At 36.9% G+C, this 15,667-nt stretch overlaps 1 protein-coding gene across 2 annotated transcripts in view; it reads left to right on the plus strand.

Moving 5' to 3' along the window:
- LOC149557124 (presequence protease 1, chloroplastic/mitochondrial-like) overlaps positions 1–15,667 on the plus strand; it is a 133,985-nt gene that overhangs the window by 44,946 nt on the left and 73,372 nt on the right. For both annotated transcript variants that reach the window (XM_089831845.1, XM_089831846.1), the window contains exons 3-5: positions 13,193–13,367; positions 13,498–13,630; positions 13,711–13,781. In XM_089831845.1, coding sequence (XP_089687971.1) covers positions 13,193–13,367; positions 13,498–13,630; positions 13,711–13,781 — 379 coding nt within the window. The remainder of the gene's footprint in view (positions 1–13,192; positions 13,368–13,497; positions 13,631–13,710; positions 13,782–15,667) is intronic.

Raw genomic sequence — 15,667 nt, forward strand, 5'->3', positions numbered from 1 at the left:
ACAATTCCTATAATGGCATTAATCATATTTGTAAGAAATTGTTCTAGTTGGCCCTACTTTAGCATAATACTATAGGTATTTCTTTGAGTCAAAGCAATGCTTCCCACATATTAAGATGAGGGTGCAAAGCATGACATACATCTATGGCATTAAATGTTCTCTATTAGAAAGGTTTAGAGATGGTTTTACGAGCTGTCTTCTTTGTTTCACAACCTTGCCTTGTTTGTAGTAGGGACTATATTGAGTTGTGATTTGTTTTCTTGTGTAGTCATTTTATTAAGTTGAAAATAGATATTTTGGAAGGGCAACTTGATGGAAACTTCTCATGAAGTTGAAAAACCCAAAAGTTCATCACCTAGTTAAATCATTTTATTATACACAGAATAAGTCTAAATTATTAATTTGACATTTGTATTTTAAACTCTCTTTATTAGGGAGTTATATGAAGGTTTTCTTCCTCATCTTATAGGGTGAATGAGATTTGTAGTCAACAAAGTTTAACATCTGATATTTAGATCAGTATTATTGATGGGATACTGTTTTTATTTTGGAAACATGGGGATACTGTTTTTATTTTATTGATGGCTTGTCCCCAAACACCCCTCCTTGTCCCCTACACATTTCCAAGGTGGCGGGACGCTAAGGGGATGTCCCCCTCCCATCCCCAATTCTTGTAAAGGTGCTTGAAACAGAAAGAAATGCCCCTTGCTGATTGGGGACAGCTAGCCATCCCTGAGATGTTTGGGGCATATATTTTGGAGACGACCAAGTCAGTGTTACAAGATTCAAGAATTGGCAGATTGACGGATTTCCAGATGAGTGATTGAATAACAGAGGAACAAATGTGTTCCTTATAAAGAATTACAAGGATGTTGTTTCTTTTAGAAACAACGTAGACTGAAGACGAAATTAGAAACAAAACTGAAGACAAGATAGGAAACATTCCTATCTGGACTGAAGACAAAAGAGACAGGATAGGAAACATTCCTATCTAGACTGAAAGACAGACTACAGATAAGTAGTTGACCATTATAGAAAGTATAAGATATTATCTTAATACCCTCCCTTAATGGTCAACGTACAGATGTCAGAACATTCTGGGATAACTGAGACCCTCCCTGGATTTACAGAATGCTGAAACCAAGAAGGTTTGCCAGAAGAGTGCTATGACTCAAAACATGGTGCAATTACAAAACTTCGTTTTTGTGGAAAAAATGGTAAAACCTAGAATCTCACGCAACCTTGCGTATTATAGACAACATGAAATGATTTTTGAGGAGAAAATCAACAAACCCAAAAAAACAAAAACATATTCAGAAAAATCGGAGAAGTACCCAGAAGAGAGCTTGAAAAACCCAAAAATAATATGCTGTCGAAATCCAGATCCGCTGGCTCAAAAATTGAGGCACCCAGAAAAATCTCACAAAGACCCATTTAAGATCTCGAAAAATCCACCAAGAATATGTGATTAGAAAATTTTTTTGACCCCAAAAATTAGGGTTTCGGGCAAAACCCTAGCCATCGGATTAGAGAGTCGAATCTACAAAAAAAATGGCAGATTTAGGCAAAAAAATTGTAGAATTTGAGGTTGCAGCAAGAGCAGAAGGTTGTCTAGACGTCCAGACATTTTGCAGACACGATTTGCAGACCAAAATCTACTCGACGCGAGCTCCTTCAAACGTGAGTTTTAGACATGCGATTTTCAGTAAAAAATGCAAGATTTTGTGAATGTTTGAAGGTCGCCCATGAAGTCTAGACACAGGCCAACCATGCACAAACTTCCAATTACGAATGGTAATTGCCAGTAGAGAAATCACCCCTTTTTTTAAAAAAACGGATGCAATTTATGGGATTTGCACTAGATTTGTAGACAGACCCAAATTCGGGATTTTTTCTTGGCCAAAAACCCTAGGCAGGTTTGAGAGAAAATCTAGGGAAATAATTTTGGAAAAATTTAAACAAATAATTTCACGAAAAAATTATAGATTTTTCCGAAAAAATTTAAGTATTAGCTCTGATACCGTGTTACAAGATTCAAGAATTGGCAGATTAACGGATTTCCAGATGATTGATTGAATAACAGAGGAACAAATGTGTTCCTTATAAAGAATTACAAGGACGTTGTTTCTTGTAGACTGAAGACGAAATTAGAAACAAAACTGAAGACAAGATAGGAAACATTCCTATCTGGATTGAAGACAAAAGAGACATGATAGGAAACATTCCTATCTAGACTGAAAGACGGACTATAGAGTTGACCATTATAGAAAGTATAAGATATTATCTTAATAGTTAGGAGCCTAGGTATAAAAAAAATAAATAAATACAATTTTTCTTTTTATATTTGTTTTCTTGTACACTTCTGTATGATAATCAAAACAATTTATTAAAACTTCAAATGTTCGAGAACCAAAATAGCTATCTGATTTCAAATGTATGACAATCAAATATATTTAATGAAATACACATTAAAAGTTGCAGTTGTTTAATTTTCCAAGGCATGCAAAGTCCAAGTCTCTATACTATGCTTGAAAAGTTTCATTCTTGAGTTTTGAAATTAAAAAATGCACTTTTTGTTTCTTTGTATGATTGTACTATATTTTCTCTGAAAATGTTTCATTTGGCATTGATCATAGTGGCTACCTATGGATGATCCAATTTTGCCAGAGGATGATGGTGAATTGAATGGTTCCGAGTCTTTGGATATTGAATCTTGATAGCTTGAATGATGCTTAGTTTCATAGACTATTGTAATTTTTTTGTTGGAGATATCCAATCTGCCAAACTCTACTTGTGGCACGATCCTGGCCTCATGCCTCATGATGTTGGAGCCTTTGCAGTAAGACTTGATCGTTGGTGGGCCCATTCAGAACCAACTACTTGACCATCAGGCCAAGGGCCCATTTACGGCTACTGTATTTTGATGTCTGAGACTTCTGGATACATGTTTGAGACTTTAGGATTGATAGGCCATGGTATTTTGATGTTTGAGGCTGCTGTTGTAATACTTTATTGAGATTTATTATGCTTTTATACTACTGCTCTCACGATTTATTTACATATTGATATTGATATTGTTGTTGTCAGATTTTGTCAGATCTCTCTATCTAATACACACATATTACTGTCCCTTGTCGTCCCCTGTTTTTGGCCCTATTGAAAACATTACGAAAATGTGTCCCCTGCCATTGTCCTCGTCCCCAAAATGTTGTGGAGCATATGTGCTTATAGATCTTGAGGATTTGATTTTAATATGGTTTAAAATTTTAATTTAATCAGTTTGTGGAGGTTTTGCATGAATATTTTAATTTGGACATGTCAGTTTGTAATTGGGAGAGTGGATATGCATTTTGACGATATTCCAGAGAAGTCTTTGGGTATATCCTGCCTTGTCAGTTGAGAGATGGATTTTCCCACTTCGTTTTATTTGGCTTACAAGCACATATGCGTTATGGATTTTCACAAGATCAAAGTGATTGAGTCCTTGTGTCATCTTGACAGGAGACAACATGAGTATATATATTTTTGGGACTTAACATTTACTGTTTACTTGTAGTTAATATTCTGTGATTATTGAACACATAATTGGAGGGGTTGTATCAAGTTTCAACAAACAAAATGATCTCATAGGGAAGTTCTAGCCATGGCTCCTGCATCATAAAGAATGAATTCATGGCTTATAGCAAAGTATGTTAGGTATTGATCCAAGAAGTGTACTCAAATGGATTAGAAGGTCAATAGTCATATTTGTGTATTTTTCTACCATTGAATGAATGCGCATTCTTTTTTCAGTTTGCTTCCATTTTAGCTACTGGATGTAATGGAGCAACTTAATATGTGCGATGGGTTTATCTATTATAGCAGGAGTCAACTTTAGAAAATAGTGGGTCAAAAGTCAAGGCCATGAGTTTGTTCTTAGTAGGTTTCAGTTTTGAACAGCAGATTATATAGGACTACATGAATCTTTGCTATTATATTATGTATTACACCTCCAAGCAACACAATCAAACAAGGTTGGACCATCTATATTGTCAATAAAGTGATATAACTGTAGTATTGTCTTCTAATTTGTGAGTAGATAGGTTTATTGTTAGGTTTATATCTATGTTCCACCAAGTTTTGGGAATGGGGGACATAATTTTTCAGGCCACCTTTGGAGACAGTAAGGGGTGGTCTCTCTCTTGCTCTCACTCACACACACATGCACACACACAAAGACAATATTATATCACCAAAATGCCTAAAGGCTACAAGTTTGTTCTACAAATATAAAAAACTGTAAAACATAAGATGAAAAGCAAAGTTTGACAACTTTGACTCAGTTCAACAATCTGAAAGTTTGGGTTAGCAATATTAAGCTGCACAAGGTGTAAGATGTGATAAAAAACCCAATGAAAAGATGGGAAGGTCAGGCATCGCTCAGGCATTTCTAAAACATCCTCTCCAATTGGAGACCTCCCCTAAGAAAAGAGACAGCATTGGGACACAACGAAATGTCCCAAGGTGTCCTCTGTTACCCCAGATGTCCTCGAGATGCCTATTCAAGTAGTATAAAGCAATTAAAAATTTGAATGATTTTCATGATGTTTCTAGGTAGGATATGTCTAAATTTCGGTTCTAGTGTATAATTAAAAGATTAGAATGATGATAATCGAGGCTCAAATTCAGTTTGTAAAGTTTTAAGTTTGCTTCTTTCCCTATGGTAAATTTGAAGGATTAGTATGATTGGATGCTATGGTTTAAGATTGTGATGGTAGGTCACGTCCCTACAAGTTGATAGGTTTTGTTCCTTTGTAGCAATGTTTGATGACTGCTGCTATTTAATTAGGCATGCTACAATGATGCCCCAAATTATACTAGCTATACAATTTTACTTATTATGAAATTGATTAACTCAAAATCTTCACTTGCATTTACTTTATAGTCAGCAGATGTCTCTACATTAAAACTTTATTGGCAAGATGTAATTAGGTTCATAATGCTCATGGTGGAGGAGCCTTTGGAGGTGTACGATTCCACTAGATGGAGTAGTCGAGTTGGGGATAAGCCTAGACACGCAGCTAATGATCACACAACGGAAATTCAAGTTCACAACAATAAGGAGAATGAGATGTTTTATTCAGAATATTGAATTCAAATAATAACTGTTTGAACAATGGACTCAACAATCCTCTTATTCCTTGATTTCGATCTGCAGTTTCAATCAAGCTTGCAATTTATTTTTCCTCCAATGGCAATCACTTTAATGTTCTCCTCTCATTCTTAGAGCTACTTTTTTGTTCATTATACGTTCCACAACTCTTTTCCCCGACTGCGACTAAACTGCTTCCAATTATTCATTTCTGCATTTTATAGGTTGAGGTATGTAGTTTAACTGCAGATTGTTGTGATGAAAATCCAATGGCTGGATTAACAATCAAAAGCCAATTATGGGCTCTCAGGGAGACTTATGTATGTCTACGCGATCCCCAATAAAGATGTATCAGATAGACTTACCTTTGTTAGGGAGAGAGTTGTGAATTCTCTCCAATCCAACAATAGAGAAGACATTTGTGTTACATGACTATACTGGATGGAGGTTATCCAAGTGTTCTGGACTTGACAAAGTGCACAACCAAAATGGGTCTAAAGAAGCATCGGTAAGACAATACCACATCCAAGAGAACATTTTTATGTCTCACTGATATACTGAAATACAAGGTCAATTTGTCTTATTTTTGCAACCAAAACTATGAAGAAGGCTAACATTGAGATCAAACCAAAACTGCAACTAAAGCAAGAATGCCTTCAACATAAATGAAAAATATGTACACATGATGCAAATCATTCTTGAGCTCAAAATGCTCCTACATCAAACCCTCTTGGTAGGAGAAATATTCCATGATTGGGAACTCATGAACATTTAGGCCAATCTACAATCAGAATTCTAAACTGAGCCAATTTATTTGCCCTTAACAAAGATACCTCTTTGATTGGGTTGACCCTCCATTGAACCAAAGATTCCTTGTCATCCATTCCTCATGTCTTCTTGGCACTCTAGAATCGATGATTTCATCCTCTTCAGATTTTTTCATCCATCAGATGTACCTGTAGTAGGCATGTGTCTGAGCACTGGTCTAGCTCTCATATCTCTTATTAGATCACTGGCGTTTAAAATAGGAGAGATATCAATGTTCTCTGGAAGGTCATATTCGTAGGCATTAGCTGAACACTTCCTAAAGATCCGACAAGGATCTTTGTTCTTCCATTTTAACTTATTATAAGTTCTTTGTAGAAACCTTTCCTTCGTCAAATGAACCCCAACTATTTCACCAACTTGAAATTATTCCTCTCTTGTATGTAGATCAACATGACTTTTGTACTTTGTAGTACACTTTTCTAGCTTCTTTTACTTCTTTGTGCAAATTGTTGACGTGCTTTGCAAAATTATCTACCACAACCTTTGTTCTCACTAAATTTTTACTATCCCTGAATTCATCTACACCCCTTGGGCTATAACCATACATAATATGAAATAGACTTTTTCCCACACTTCTATTGATTGAATTGTTTTAAACTTTTAGGTAAACTTTGCCCAGATGTGAAGTTCCACTAATTGGGTCTATCAACAATCAAACATCTCAACAAATTATCCCAATCCTATTGACAACTTAAGTTTGACCATCAATTTGTGGATGGTACGATGAACAAAAATCCTTATGAATTTTACAAAACCTTTTGGGATTCTATTGGCCCTGACTTGCATATGGTCTACTGTGAAGCATTTAATTCCAAATCTCTTGGCAATATTATTAAGAAAGGGAATATTAAATTCATACCTAAAGCTAGAGATCTTGAGGATATTTGTAATTGGAGACCAATCACTGTGCTTAATGTCTCCTACAAGATTATTGCTAAAACCCTTGTTCTCAAGATCCGTCACATCTTTCTGTTGATTGTGTGTCCTGAGTAGATTGGATTCATTAAGTCTAGATATATTCTAGACAATATCATTGTGGTTTGTGAAGGCATGGAGTGGGCTAGAAAGTCTAAACAACAAGCCATCTTCCTTAAAATTGATTTTGCCAAGGCCTATGACCACATTGAGTGGGTCCTTCATGCTTGCGATGCTTCAAGCCCTCTAATTTGGTCCCATTTTTATCCAATCGGTCCAAATGCTTTTTGGTGACACTTCTACTTGTATCACCATTAATGGTAGACAATATGAAGCTTTTGGCCTTTTCAGATCCATTAATGGTAAATATTGTGCAGCCGACAGGGTGTGTGTCAGGATGTATGTCGTCGGTATATGCCCCTTCGGGAAGGTTCTTGTTATGTAGCTGACATGTTGTATGTAGCCGACGGACCCCTTCGGGAAGTATATATACATCCTTCGGGATCATTGTAATCATCATCAAAGTTATGTAATCTCTTGGCATATGCGAATAAGCCTTTTTAGATCCATCCACCAAGTTTGTCCTCTGGCTTCGGCTCTCTATGTGCTCACTGCTGAAGGGTTTGGATACTTGCTTGCCAATGCCATCTCCTCTGGCCTTGTCAGAGAAATTTCCCTGCCTGAGTCACCTACTCAGCTTGTCAATGGCCATTTTGCTAATGATTCCTTTCTCACTCTCATTGAGGACGAGGAAAATGTCTCATCAAATCTCTATTATCACCATCGGGAAAGAGTCTTTCAAATGCTTCCTTGTACCCTTAAGACACTTCTAGATCTTGTTGTCGGTAAACATTGTGTAGCTGACAGGGTGTATGTCGTCGGTAAATGCTCCTTCGGGAAGGTTCTTGTTATGTAGCCGACAGACCCCTTCGAGAAGGTTCTTGTTATGTAGCCGACATGTTGTATGTAGCCAACAGACCCCTTCGGGAAGGTTCTTCGGAAAGTATTTATACACCCTCCGGGATCATTGTAATCATCATCATAAGCATAATGTAATGTCTTCGGCATATATGCAAATAGCAGAAGGAGTTCTGCTATTACATGTTCTTATTCATTGTCTGTATGCATTAATTCGTTTAACCCATATGGTAAACATTTGGCGCCGTTGCTGGGGACCAAACTTGGGTCACTTGCATGATAGGCGGGAATACTCACCATTATACAGGATACGGGAAGTTGGTGATAACGGAGCAATGAAGTTATGGATGCTCAACATGAAGGAAGTACCGGGCAGGGTGAATGTGTGAAAGTTAAAAATCTATCATGAAGGGAATAGTCCCTCATTGACAAATAATTGATTTAAAAAAGAAAAAAGAAAAAAAAGAGGAAAATGAAGTTGTCGTACGATAAGTTAAGGTGTCCTGAAAGACACCGTACGGTGGACCCATGGGCCATACGGTCTTAGCACCCACAACCCCGTACGGATTTAGAAGTTCACGTTCCCAGTTGTCGTACGGAATTGAAGAATACAGGTTGCCATACGGATTTGAAGGATAAAGGTTGGCGTACAGATTTAGAAAAAAAAAGAGTTCTGTGGAGTGTACGGATTTTGGAATTGGCTTCCCTATTTGGTACAGTATGAATTGGGAGGTTAAGCTTTTGATACGGATTTTGGATTTGATTTGCTTCAGTACGGATTTGGTTGGCTCAGTATGGATTTGGTTTTCTTTTGTACGAATTGGAGATTAAATTCCTGTTTGTTGTCCGTACGGTCTTAGCTAAGAAAGATACCGTACAGCTTGGTTATTCAAGCACCATACGACAAGAAAGGAGATTTGAGAAGAGGTATAAACATCAACCGCACAGCCCCTTCCCCGTATGGCTCTCTGCAAACGAAGGCATTCTAAAGTTTTGCATAGTAAGGATATATGAGGACCTCCTGGAGACACTGTACGACACTTTGAAGTTCTCCAGACAAACACTGTACGGATATTTGAGGGCCTCCTGGAGACACAACACAACAATATGAAACTCAGCAATAGCCAAATCACCGTACAACAAAGTGGAGCATAGTTTTCCTGAGGAGCATCATATGGCATTTTAACTCTTGTCACCGCATGGAAGAACGTATTAAAGATTTTCTTATTGTACAAACTTTAACACATTGTTCTTGGAGGCATCATTCCTGGAGGCATTGTTCCTGGAGGCATCGTTCGTGGAGGCATCGTTCGTAGAGGCGTTGTTCCTGGAGGCATCATTCCTGGAGGCACCGTACATTCCTGGAGGCACAGACATTCCTGGAGGCACTGTACATTCCTGGAGGCACAGACATTCCTGGAGGCACTGTACATTCCTGGAGGCACTGTACATTCCTGGAGGCACAGACATTCCTGGAGGCATTGTACATTCCTGGAGGCACAGACATTCCTGGAGGCACTGCACATTCCTCGAGGCACAGACATTCCTGGAGGCATCATACATTCCTCGAGGCACAGACATTCCTGGAGGCACCGTACTTTCTGGAGGCATTGTACTTCCTGGAGGCATCAATAAAGTCTACCATACGACGATATAAAATAGTGCTACAGGCATGGAGTGGTTGCATACTAGAGGTGGAGAGAGCACTGGAGCAAGCCTTTTCAGAGGGATGTTACGCTTTGAGGCACTCGGAGTAGGTATTTGGACATGAAGCTGTCTTGGTGGATGTATAGAGAGCTCGAGAGGAGTTGATCGTCCAGTTGAAGGCAGTTCAGTGACACTTGGCTCAAGGTACCCAAAGTTGGAAGCAGAGAAAGCAACACGGGTGGCTATCTAGGTCAGCTTGACGAGGGAGACAGTATTGTGTTAGCAGAGGCTATAGATGCAACATGGGTTGGAGACCAGTTTGGTGCAGGCATGGGACGAATGTGAAAATGATGAGGTAGATCTATCTTGTTGTAGTTAGTTAGTTAATGTATTTCATTTGTTAATTTGTCTCAGATATTTTGTAATTGTTTTGAGTTTTGTTGTGTTGTCCTCCGGAGACAACTTTTCTTTTTGGGGGGGATGATGTTGTCGATAAACATTTTGTAGCCGATAGGGTGTATGTCGTCGGTAAATGCCCCTTCGAGAAGGTTTTTGTTATGTAGCTGACATGTTGTATGTAGCCGACAGACCCCTTTGGGAAGGTTCTTGTTTTGTAGCCGACAGATCCCTTCGGGAAGGTTCTTCGGAAAGTATTTATACACCCTCCGGGATCATTGTAATCATCATCATAAGCATAATGTAATGTCTTCGGCATATATGCGAATAATAGGAGTTCTGCTATTACATGTTCTTATTTATTGTCTATATGCATTAATTCATTTAACCCATACGGTAAACAGATTTGTATATGGTGGAAGCCTCTTGGTAGATCAATATATTGGGTGCTATAATATTTGGGGATCAATGCATAGGAAATCAAATGTAGAGGAGTCGCCATTTTGTTCCATCGTTCTAAACTATTGCTTGCAATTGTTTGAAGGTTTCCTTGGGATCTTACTATTTTTCATTTACAATTTGCTTGATCTTTTCAAGCATAGAGTCAATGCCATCATAGATCTCTCCAAGGCAAGGCCTATCCATGTTAGTGTACCAAAGCATGCTTAATGAGCTTGGTGAACTTAATGAAGATATTCCGCACGTTCCCACCATGGGTCATCCAATATCCTTTGCTTTATTTTGGTTGCCTTCTCAGTGTTGCTTTGCCTCCATATAGACCAATTATTGTTGATTATTGTATTGCAAAGTGACACTTTCCCTTGTACATGTTATCTCAAGATGATTAGGTTTGACACAAGATGGATCTTAGCAACTTGTAACATAAATTAGAGCGAAAAAAAAAAACTATTATAGACATACTCTAAATGATAATACACATTACACAATCGAATTGTGAAAATCAGAAACTATAAAATATTAATTTTATTATTTTAAATTAAATTACTAACTTGAGTTCAAGTTCACTTACCTTCAATACCTCCAAAGGTGAGAATACTCTAAATATTCCTTGAGTCATGTGGTGGTTTGTGACGAATAGTCAGATGTCCTCAACCTTTTCATACACCTCTTTGTTTTACCCAATTTTGTTCCTAATCTTTTCTAGCATAAGATTTGAGTGAATGGACCGCGCAAGGTGTCCAAAAGATTTACCAATATCATTCTTCTACCAACAAACCAACAACTATACAGTTCTTCGTGTTGTCTGTTATGACTTGGACAACATTTCTAGCTCCCACTTGTTCAATGATGAGATGCGAATATCAACAATAAATGACCCATCTTTTACTTGCTCCCACAATCCACGGATTTCAAAAAAATGCCCCTTTAGCAAGTGACTATTTCCTCAAGGGACAATTTCCTACATCTTTCCACCCATTTGAAACAGCTGATACCCCTATCTCAATCCATGAATCTCTTATGGGCTTCAATGCACGATCAATCTCCTTGACCCGTCCATCCAACAAGGTGGTTTGTATTCTCTCATAATCGGGGCCCTTATACCCTCTTGGAGCTTCATTGGCAATTTTCAACATCTTCTTCCAATATGGAGAGTGAACAACACTAAAAGACAACCCTTTTGTAAGCTTCTTACCACATCAATGTCAGCAATTTCTTGACTCTTATTTTAAAATGAAGTTTCTAGTGTTCACGTTCTTTTGTGTATGGGTGCTTCAGTTTCAGCATGAGGGCTAGGTGAGGTAGTATAAAAGTGGTGGCCTTCTATCACAATGTTTGTAGGGTTCTTGCATCCCCTTTGCTTTTTCTTTACTTCTACTGTCAATGGTTGTAGTTTGTCGATGTGCTTCTTTCTCTTGTCCAACCTCATGCTCCACAATATATCTTAATACTGTTTCATTTGGTATAGGTATGCATTTTTTCTAGGGAATTTCATGATTCCTCTCCCGGGATTCCACACAAATGGCCTACTGCCTGATAATATAAATATTCCTTTTTACACAACAACCCTGACATTTCCAATGGAATCCACCACCTTTTGCACCAACATACTTCCACAAAGGAGAATCAGAATGGGTTCTATTTGTTGTTCAGTATTGCTTATGGAGGAAGAGGTAGATGCCATTGTAGTTCCTTTTCCTATGGCAATAAATTTTATACATATTCAATATAAAAGCAAGAGAATGAAAGATCGTAAATAAAAATAGGTAGAACTTATGGACAATCAAAGAGAAATGTGGAAATTAAAAAGATGAAAAACTAAAACTTAAACAAAAGAAAATGGAAAAAGAACTTATCTTTTCCACTCATTGAAAGCTTGCAAAGGAGTAGAATGAGGCACAAACACTTGAAAAAGATCCAGAAATCAATCTTCCAACTGCTTGCACAACCAAACTTTTGCTCGACCACCTATTTTCTTAAGCACAAGAATAAATAATCTATTTGCACAGCACAAATAAGAGTTATAAGTTAACATAAGCCTTTAGAATCAACTCTTTGGGGTTGTGGATGTCAAAAAATTATTAAATTTACAACAAAAATCATCTTGGCTGCTGACTTTGACTGTTTGTGGGACCAAATTCAATACTTGTTCGATCGTAGTTTGCATTTTTTCCACATGGTCCGCCTGGGTCTGAACTGACTGTGGACTGGCTTGAACCAGCCCCCTTTGGACTGGACCCGACCCTATTCGGACCCACAGGCAGACCGGACTTGGGTGACGAACCAGTTCGTACCATGGCTGGTCTGTGGGTCCAAATAGGCAAACTGGACAAACTAGTTTTGAGTTAAAGAGTCATGAAGGTACAGATTGCAGATACGTAGAGTCCATAAGTCAGGATAATTTAGAATTTTTTCTTTTCAATTTCTTCCAGTCTTATTGTGTTCAAACTTTTCTCTGTTTTATCAGGAACATGATATCATATCTTAATTTGAGCCCTCCAGCCTCAATATGGCACTTGAATTCTGAAAGGTCTTATTTAGTTGTATGAAATACAAAGCATGGAATATAGTATTGAGCTTCTTTGTGAGCCATGCACTCCAGAAGATATAATTTTAATTCAGAAATGTGTAAATGGGTCTTGAATTTCAGGAAAAATATTCAGTTGGTTCCAGCATTTTGAACCTTCAATTTTTCTTCTTATTTTTTATCTTTTAGATTTTTGGTAGTTCCATTTAAAGCTATGGAGAAAATAATTAATGTGAAAAGTGAACAAAATTTGGATAAAAAGTCATTTGTTTTTTTTTCTAAAATTTTGAGTGAGATTATTGATCATTTTTAAAGATTTTTTTCTCTGAATTTACAGAGTATTAGCCCAAACTTATGTTTTACAATTGCAGGAAAGATTCAACTGGAATACCACACATTCTGGAGCATAGTGTGCTATGTGGATCAAGGAAATATCCTCTCAAAGAACCTTTTGTTGAGTTATTGAAGGGTAGCTTACAAACTTTCTTGAATGCATTTACATATCCTGACAGGACATGCTATCCAGTTGCCTCAACAAACCTGAAGGTGAGTCCTAGCTGTTTATCATGCTTATTGATATGATCTATTGAAAGATTTGGATATATGATCAAGCATTGAAAGACATGGACGTTTTCAAACTTGAAAAATAGTTAATTTTATTTCTTTTGTTTAACAGGATTTCTACAATTTGGTTGATGTATATTTGGATGCGGTCTTCTTCCCAAAATGTGTAAACGATCTCCAGACGTTTCAGCAGGAGGGTTGGCACTATGAGTTGAATGATCCTGCTGAAGATATTTCTCTTAAAGGTAATTTGTCTGTTATGCTTCTTATCAGATGGTGGTTGTAAAAATCATTTTATATGCTTTAAAATCCTTCTTTTTTCTAGGTGTTGTATTCAATGAAATGAAAGGTGTCTACTCACAACCAGATAATGTTTTGGGTCGAATATCTCAACAGGTGCGTAAATGTTCTTTTTGGTTTCTTGATGCGATTGTTTCAACATGGAGTTTTTAATTGCAAAATCACATTGCAGGAAAATCCTAGATTCTTCATCCTTAATGTCTTATTGCTAGGAAGGTATTAAACCTCTTATGTTTTGATTTTCTCGCTTCTACTTTGACTGCATATCTTGGGTTCTTTCTATAAACAATTTAGTCTTCACGGTAGAATAAGTTACTCTGATTTTATGCCTGTGAAACTCGACAGATGCAACTTTGAGGTCTTTACACAATTATGTAAAGTTATCTTTTTATCCATTTAGAAAATTATCTTACAGCATTTTCTCTACTCTACACCCCAAGAATTTCCTTTAAACTAGCTTATATCTCTTTGTTGATTGCATATCACTTTTATTCTTTATTCCCATGGGGTATTTTGAGGTATGATCTTTTGAAAGCTCGACTTCTTTAGATTTTATCCGTAATAGGTTCTGGGGAATGATCCTTGTCATGTAGCCAGTTTTTTGAGTTGTTAGCCTTGGTGGTGCCTAAAATTACGTAAAAGACATTTTGTCAGAAAACCTTATAGTACCAAGTTATTGGTAAAAGGTATAAAGGCATGAACCTTTTAGAATTTGCTCAACAATAAATATGATTTAACTTATTTGCTTATGGGCGATTTGGGTATTTTTTGGCATGATGTCAAAGCATTTTATGGAATCAACATTAGTATTTGGTTATGCATCCTTCATAATCCAGTTCTTTGCATCTCACATTTGACGTGAAATTTGTCCACAATTTTTTAAATTTTACTCGGCTGATAAAATTTTCTTTCATCAACCTATGGTCTTGCAACAATATTTCTCTAGCTTTAATAAAATTAGTCATAAAGATAACTAGGAAATCCATGAAATCCATGTCATGTTTATTACTATATTGCTCTAACACTTTTTCATGACAAGCTGGAATTTCTATGCAAAATTCCAAGGTTTGCCTTGAACATTCAAAATTGAAAAGACTCCACTTGAAATAAGCTACCCTGTTGGTTTATTCAATCTTGCTTCAAGACACTTGCTCTTTCAACCAAAGAAAATTTGAAATACAACAATAACCATTCTTTTCATTTATTCCTCCGATTATACTTAAATTATTAATTTTATTTTGATCGGTTAATGTTTTTTGACTGGAGCTATGTGTTGAAGATTGGAGCTGCGATATAGATCTTTATCTCTAGAAATATGGGCGTTAATCCCATTATGCTCACCTTTAGCTAAAGAGGACATTTATGAGAATAATTGTAATATTAAATAAAAAGACGTGTTTTATGACATGGTTTGAGGCATGCACATGGAAATACGAAGAGTTGTGTATTTAAAAAATAAAGAGTCATGATTTGAGAAATTCAAGAGACCTTCCGTTGTAATATGAAGAGTCTCTATTTGTTATATATATCACATCAAGCAAAAAGAACTGTACACTTGAATATTTAATGATCAGTAAAAGTGATATTTTTGGTTGTGTGGTTGGGTTTTTTCCTTCATCTGGAAGGGTTTTCCCAAGATAATTTTGTGTGTCTGTTGCATCTATTTTGTTCTTCTCTATTGTTGCTTATCTTTATTTTTGGGCTAAACTTAACACTATGAACTAGTGGGGTCACATTTTCAGACCCCTTCCCCTTGGTGAATCTTACATTATATTGGAGGCATTAGCACCTCATAGACATGTTCTGTAGATAAAAAATATTCCTTTAATGTGCAAGATGACACGACATGATTATCTTTCTTGAGGCACCCAAGTGACCTCCTATCCCTCTATTGATTCTCCTTAGCCCTTCATTGTCACCTCATCACTCCATTATGTTGGGCACATCTTCTTTATTTCTCCATTTGTCTCCTTATACCTCCA

This window comes from Cupressus sempervirens, chromosome 5, assembly GCF_028749045.1.
Source record: "Cupressus sempervirens isolate cs-2001-9-10 chromosome 5, ASM2874904v1, whole genome shotgun sequence".
NCBI lineage: Eukaryota > Viridiplantae > Streptophyta > Pinopsida > Cupressales > Cupressaceae > Cupressus > Cupressus sempervirens.